At 34.9% G+C, this 7,458-nt stretch overlaps 1 protein-coding gene across 1 annotated transcript; it reads left to right on the top strand.

Annotated features, from left to right (window-relative positions):
* Window positions 1–938: 938 nt before the first annotated feature.
* On the top strand, window positions 939–6,623 carry ostf1 (osteoclast stimulating factor 1). Its single transcript, XM_065251224.1, has 10 exons — window positions 939–1,148; window positions 2,899–2,945; window positions 3,041–3,091; window positions 3,206–3,269; window positions 4,020–4,073; window positions 4,157–4,264; window positions 4,428–4,477; window positions 5,293–5,371; window positions 5,904–6,002; window positions 6,138–6,623. Exons 1-10 carry the CDS (start codon window positions 1,115–1,117, stop codon window positions 6,194–6,196), a joined length of 645 nt encoding a protein of 214 aa, XP_065107296.1. The 5' UTR covers window positions 939–1,114; the 3' UTR covers window positions 6,197–6,623.
* The last annotated feature ends 835 nt before the right edge of the window (window positions 6,624–7,458 follow it).

Below are 7,458 nucleotides of genomic sequence, written 5' to 3'. Positions count from 1 at the left end.
AAGAAAACAGGAGCAGAATGTTCTACACACCTGTCCTCTGACCTTTTCATTTATTAGATTTAATTTTTATGTTTGTAGTCCTCCAAATAATTATTAAGGAGTTATTAGTTAAGTTCATGTAACCACCATGAGACCAATATTTTCTCAACCGCTGTTAATTAGACCTTTAATTAACGTCTGTGTGACAACTTGCCCCATTATTCGCTTGCATATTACCTTTACTTTATAATGGCTGAATAAAACATCACATGCACATCACTAAAATCATTTGTATAATGAAAAATACAGTTTGTATACATTTCTTTGTTCTGATGAACACAAAGGAAGATATTTTGAGAAATGTTTGTAACCAAACCATTCGTGGACCCTATTCACTTCCCAAGTAAGAAAAAAGAATACTATGGAAGTAAATGGGGTCCACAAACGGTTTGGTTACAAACATTTCTCAAAATATCTTTTTTTAGTGTTCATCAGAACAAAGAAATGTATACAATGTATCCCTTTAATATACATATATGACACTAGGAGAAAAGCAAAAAAGATTTCCAAACCTACAAAATCCAGACCATTATAATCTATCCAAGATTGTTCTTACTATAAGAGATGTTTTAATACTTTTTTATGTTTAACATTTGTTTTAAGAGACTCATGGAAGATTTAGAATTTTTTTTAGCTTTATGCAAGTGAAACTTCCCTAATAGACTAATCAATTTCGGTACAAAATCATCAGCAGAGGAGCCAGATGTACATTATAAGTCATCTATGTGGTACCAGCCGTCATAAAGAAATAAATAAAAGTGGGCTGTATGAATTATTATCTGAGGTAATGATAACGAGGTTTTGCTGAATATGCGGTGGTTAGTTAGTTACCATGGTGAGTTTTAATAAGGGCAGTACTAAATGTCAGTCGATCATGACAGCTCAGAGTTGCGCATGCGCAGTTTGTCTGTTCCGCATTGGGTTCCATCACGCTTCCTCATTGACAGCGCCTAAAGGAAGAAAACAGCGATCCTGCGCGTTTTTTGCACTCTATCAGTATTTATACCGACTTTATAATTTGGTAACATCTTCAAAACTAGAAAGTCTTTTTTACACGACTTTGTAAAGTTCAGAAATGTCAAAGCCTCCACCCAAACCAGCAAAACCAGGTAAGGGCTGCGCGTGCGTGCGTGCGTGCGTGGAAAAAACTCGACAAACTTACGCTGCTTTACTATAGAAATGTTTACATACAATCGGATGTTTCTGAAACCGTTTCTATGTCTGATAGCATTACAGTCCGCTGATTTCTGATGTCATCGTGTTTTGTAGTTTATATAACTTAAGAGCGTGCTGAACTTTAACCGAGTATCGTTGCGCTTCTCTGTGTTTGAATGAAACAACATATCAGCAATACTTCAGACAAAAAGGGAAACAAACTTGATAAAATAACTGCACTGGTTTTAAAAAATCTTGGAGAATCATTCAAGGCAGCCACTGTTTGTGTCTCAAAACCTAGTGAGTGCCCTACCTAGTAAGGAAGTTTGGTAAGCATAAACCAGTGCAGTATTTTTAGCATCGACTGATCTAAATAAATGATGCCTTATTTCTCCTTTTTGGGGTAAAGTTATTTATTCAGCTAGCTCATCAGGGTTACGAAAGAATGGCCACTTACTTCTCCATATCAAAGAACAACTTTAATGTGCTTAGTGTGCAGAATAAGACATCACAACTAGATTAGGGGATTATCTCAACTGATGCTGACTGTTTAGGGGTTATCTTATGATGTGAACCTTCATGCAAACTCTGTATTCATGATCAAACTTGTTAAAAACCAAGCCAATTTAGTTTCAAATAAAAGTCTACTTTAGACTTTCTATCTATCTATCTATCTATCTATCTATCTATCTATCTATCTATCTATCTATCTATCTATCTATCTATCTAGGGCGGGCAATATACTGGTATTAAAGTGATTACCGTGCTTAAAAACAAGCAAAAACATCTGCCAATGGGGTGAGAAAAAAACTTGAAATAATAATTCAAGAAAATTTCAAGAAAAAAATTACTATCCCATTGGCGGATTGTTTTACTAGTTTTAAGTAAAATGTACTCATTTTGCTTATCAAGAAAATTTCTCTTTAAGAATTTTTAGATATTTGTACTAAATTCAAGACTAAATACTTAGTAAGAAAGTTATTTTTTGCAGTATCCCTCACTTTATAAGGTTAAAAATACATATTTTGCAAGTTATTTAACTAAGGTTTACTATTATATAATTTTAAATTTATTTTCTCAAATAGCAATATTTTGTAACACCGATACCGTCTGGAGAGTGGAAAATACCTTGATATGAATTTTAGGTGATATTGCGCACCCCTACTATCTATTAAAGAGAATAAATGTGATGGTGGGGTGGTTTGAGCCGGGGTCATACATGAGTCCATGTAAAAACTTGATCTGTAGGAAATTCAGGATGGGCGGGTTGTGTCCTGCTCAGGGGGGATTCTCACTGTTTTTATAAGCCAGAAGGAAATACCATCATACACAGGTAATGTGGTTTGTAGTGTTTCTAATGGTTTATTTATAAACCTTCAGCTGTGAGGTTAGGATCAGACAGAGATACTCGTTTTGCATGCATGTGAGGGAACGCTGCTATCTGCTTGTGGTGTTTTGTTTATTCATGAGCTGATAGGTGAAGAAGATAAGAGTTTTGTATTTTCTGATACTATCTTCTTTTTCTGCAAATAATGACCACAACTGGACCTAAACTTAAAGTAGTTCAGTTAATATGCATGTGTCGCCTTTGCTGTGTATTGTACGTATCATATTTCACATATGTATATTGTTATTTTAGTTAAAATGTCAACTCGAGTAGTGTCATCATCATGTTTTTTTTTCTATGTGTTTATGTTTGATCAGGTCAGGTTAAGGTATACAGGGCTTTATTCACCTTCGATCCAAGAACAGTACGTTAAAATTTTAAATTCCCTCTCAGTTTCATGTTTATTTTCTGTTTGTCTTGTCTGGATTGAGCTCATTGTTTTTATTTTCCTCTTTTCAGCCAGATGAACTGTACTTTGAGGAAGGAGATATTTTATACATCTCAGATACTGTAAGTTCATCAGAGCTGTTAAAAAACTAACGCCTACGATCACAGAGATTTAAAAGCATTTATTTATCGACTCTTGCTGGTTCAGGATTTGTGTAGTGATTGTTGGTTTTTCAGAGCGACAGTAACTGGTGGAAAGGGACGTGCCGGGGAAGGACTGGTCTTATTCCCAGTAATTATGGTAAGTGAAAGTTAAAATCTGTAGTTAAAAACAGAAATGTTTTTCCTTTGTGTTTATTTAAATGTTTACATACACTTGAAAATGTGTAAAGTTGACATAGATCCAAGAAGAGGACTTAATCCCCTGTATTATGGCAGGCCAGTAGATGGCGATGTCACTTTGTAAAGAAACACTAAACGCCTGTGTACACACGCATTCATCTACAGAGCGATAAATACAAACATTCGAAACATCCAGAAGTTGTTGTGTAGATGGACAATGAGGTAGGTTTATTACTACAAGTCAACCTGGGCTATAAATGCCAACATTTTACAAACTTTGTTGGAACTCATGAGTAGCACAAACACAGTCCTGTAGGCCGCCATTGTTGTTGTGGTTATAGTCGCACATGCCTATAGACTAAATTATCACATGCACAACATCACTGTTATCACATATTAGGGTTGCAAAGGGTTGGAAAGTTTCTGGAAATTTTCCAGTGGAACTTAATCTAGGGAATTTTGGAAATAGTCCAAATTGGAAAATTAATGGGAAATATTTAGAAAACTATATCATATACAAACATAAATAAAAAATTTGTTTAGTCATAAGCAGACATGCATGCAAGGTAATACAGATTTTAAAAATGACGTTTAAAAAAGGAAAAACAAATCTACCTCAAACTTTTAGTGTGTATTGTTACAAAAGGCTTAGGGTTATTTTAAATGAAGATCTTTCTTCTTTTAATGTGAAGTGTTTGTGTTATTTCAGTTGCTGAACAAGCAGAATCCATAGACAACCCCATGCATGAGGCAGCTAAGCGAGGTACTGAGAAACCCACTCGTCCAGTATTATATTTGTTTGTTAGTGGTTTGATACAATCCAATGTTTTTTTGTTTTGGATAAAGGTAACTTGAGCTGGCTCAGAGAGTGTTTGGATAACAAGGTAGGAATTAATGGACTGGACAAAGCGGGAAACACAGCTCTCTACTGGGCCTGCCACGGAGGACACAAAGGTAAAAGGATACGAACAATGTGAAAATGTGTTGTGTGACATGCGTGTTTTGAGGTGGTCATGGGTTTGAGTCTGATCTGTGTGATGTTGTCGTTCCATACCCGTGCATATATGAAACGTGTTGATCAAACATCTGATCTGTTGTGTGTTTGGCTCTTTTTCAGATGTGGTGGAGATTTTGCTAAGTCAGCCAAACTGTGAGCTTAATCAGCAGGTGGGTCTGAAACTTCTTAAGGTGTGAAGAGTGTATGGCAATCCTCTGTGCTCAGGTTGAAATGTGTTTTATATCAGTTGGTTTATATGAGAACTTACAAAAAAAAAAACATTTATACTGTATTTGAAGTTATTTACAAATTCTACTTTTTACAAATTTAAAAAAGACACACAGATGTGTCTGGAGGAGAAACTATTAAATAAAAATTTGTTATAGCAGTTTACATTTATTGTAATAAATAAAAATGATGCAATAAAGTATATATTTTAAATGGTAAATGGACTGCATTTATATAGTGCTTTTAACAGACCTATGGCCATCCAAAGCGCTTTACAAGTTGCCTTACATTCACCCATTTACTCACTCATTCATACACCGACGGCGGTGTCAGCCATGCAAGGCTAGATGTCGTGCTCAGGGACACCTCGACACTTGTTCAGGTGGAGCCGGGGATTAAACCACCAACCTTCCGATTGGTAGACAACCTACATGAACCACTGAGCCACTGCCGCCCCGTTTTTATACATTAAATTTAACGTTTTACCAACAACGGCCACTAGGTGTCAATGGTTTGCTGTATACTCTTGTCACAAATCAATAAATTACTGTCACTGCATTATCATTACATATGTTAAAAGGATTTGAAATATGAAAACTGTATTTTTAGAGCTTTCCAATGATACATAGTTTATCATGATAGATAAAAATTTGCATGCAAAATATTGAAGTATTCTCAGGTGTCACGGGAAATCACAAGTTAAGAAAATACCTCCAAGTATAGAACAACATTCATCTTTGTGTTTTTTCCTCATCAGAATAAACTGGGAGACACGGCTCTACACGCAGGTGCCTGGAAAGGTTATGCAGATATAGTTGAGATGTTGCTCAATAAAGGTCAGTCAATCAGACTTTGTCTTCTTCTTTTCTTCTAAAAAATGCAACTCTGTCATACTAATGCAATACAAACATTTGTTGGAGTAATTACAAATATATCAGTCACTATAATGATCTTATATTCCTCTCTGTACTTACTCTATATTTACTGTAAGGCTGCTTCACTACAATGCAAAACTGTGAGAAGCGCCACAGAAATAAATTTGAACTGAATTAAAAATCTGGGTAGTTTTCATCTACTTTTGTTAGTATAGAAGTAGGCAATTTGGACATGGCACATATTAACTCTACAAATGTGAATATATTAGACTGTAGTCAATAAGCAGCCGCCCATCATCACACTTAAGAAACTGCACAGCAATGCCCCCAAAAACCTTTTCATGTTAGAGCCTGCATTCATGTTTTTATACTCGGAGGCTTTCCTGCAATTATTTATCCAAATTATAAGTCTATAAAAATAGCAAATAAACTTTACTGAATCAGTTTGAAACTGTGTGTACATTATTTATAATGTGCATATGTGTTTATGTAGATGCCAGGACAGATATTTTGAATAATGAGAAGAAGACCGCTCTTGATATGGCCACCAATGCTCAATGTGCCTCACTACTAAAGAGGAAACTAGGAGGAGGTGAGTCGAACGCTGTTATTTCAGTTCATTTCAGATGAAACACATATATAATTATCTGATTATACACACACACATATATATATATATATATTGTTTTGAGAGATTGATGTGTCTGTATCTCTGTATGATTGACAGTAATTCTGAGGACTCAAAGTAACGCTGAGGAATATCTCGATGATGACGACTCGGACTAAAGCAACAGCTGTGTTATTGAAGTCCATTCATTCCTACATCTGTAACACCAAACATCACAATCTGTATATAGATGAGATTAATGTGTGAAACATGATCTGAATTTGAGAGCCGGTCACTATTGACCGATTGTCTAAAGCTTTGAAAATTTCTTCTTTTTCATTCCAGTTCATTGTAAAAGTATTGCAAGATTTGCCAATGATTGGCAATGAAGAGTTGCCCCGCTCTGAACTGTATTTATTCTCTTAAAACCTTTTTATTTACATTTTAAGTGCCTTTTTTTAAATAGGGAGCTTTTTCTTCAGTTAGTTTTATGCATGCGTGTGTATGCGTGTGTATCATGAATGCTTGATAACAGCTTCTGAATTCCGTGTAAATCTAACATGTTAAAACTATGCAAATAAATCCTTTGGCTTTCCTTGCATCAAAGTCTGATGTTCAATGCTCTTTTTTTAAAGTTTAAACACTCATTACTGTGTCTGTTTTTCATTACACACTGCAAAAAAAAAATTTCAAGAAAAAAAAATCTTAGTATTTTTGTCTTGTTTTCAGAAAAAAAATAAAACATTCTTAAGTTAAGATGCTTTTTCTTGATGAGCAAAACGACCCCGCCAAGAAAATAAGTCCAGTTTTTAGACCAAAAATATCAAATTTAAGTGATTTTGTGCATAAAACGGGTAAAAAAATCTGCCAATGGGGTAAGCAAAAAATCTAACATTTTTCCTAAACACTAAATTGAAGAAACATTCAAGAAAAATTTGCTTACCCCATTGGCAGATTTTTTTGCTTATTTATGAAAATAATTTTTTGCAGTGCACGTGTTATGTTGTTTTTGTTGTTGTGTTCCCTACTGAAAAATCAGACCAGCATAAGCTGGTAGCTGGTTTAAGTTGGTCCTCCCAGCCTGGTAAAGCTGCTGAGTTAGCTGGTCTTCCAGCCTGACCAGCTAAATCCAAAACAGACCAAAACACAGCTGGACCAGCTATAATCAAGCTGAGAGACCAGTTAAAACCAGTTCACCATCTTAGCTGGATTTTTCAGTATGGTTTGCTAAAGCTAACATTATTAAATACTGCAAACTTTGGGAATTATGTGCTACAGACAAAAATAAAACCTCAAATAATTATTAGTAGACGTAATAAAATACAAAATAAAACATCTAAGCCATATATCAAAGGTGTTACTAATTGAGGGAACCGCATGAAATTAAGAAGTGAGACTTGAGAGGAACTTTGATCTGAATATTAATGTTAATTTACAAATT

The sequence above is a fragment of the Paramisgurnus dabryanus genome, chromosome 5, assembly GCF_030506205.2.
Source record: "Paramisgurnus dabryanus chromosome 5, PD_genome_1.1, whole genome shotgun sequence".
NCBI classification, from domain to species: Eukaryota; Metazoa; Chordata; class Actinopteri; order Cypriniformes; family Cobitidae; genus Paramisgurnus; species Paramisgurnus dabryanus.
This window is presented reverse-complemented; position numbering and strand designations above follow the sequence as displayed.

What these genes read in the sequence shown, in the direction of transcription:
- ostf1 (XM_065251224.1), top strand. Translation starts at nt 1,115, where the DNA reads ATGTCAAAGCCTCCACCCAAACCAGCAAAACCAG. An exon ending in TCACCTTCGATCCAAGAACA is followed by an intron (nt 2,946 to 3,040) that starts GTACGTTAAAAT and finishes TCCTCTTTTCAG; the next exon opens with CCAGATGAACTGTACTTTGA. An exon ending in ACTGTGAGCTTAATCAGCAG is followed by an intron (nt 4,478 to 5,292) that starts GTGGGTCTGAAA and finishes TTTCCTCATCAG; the next exon opens with AATAAACTGGGAGACACGGC.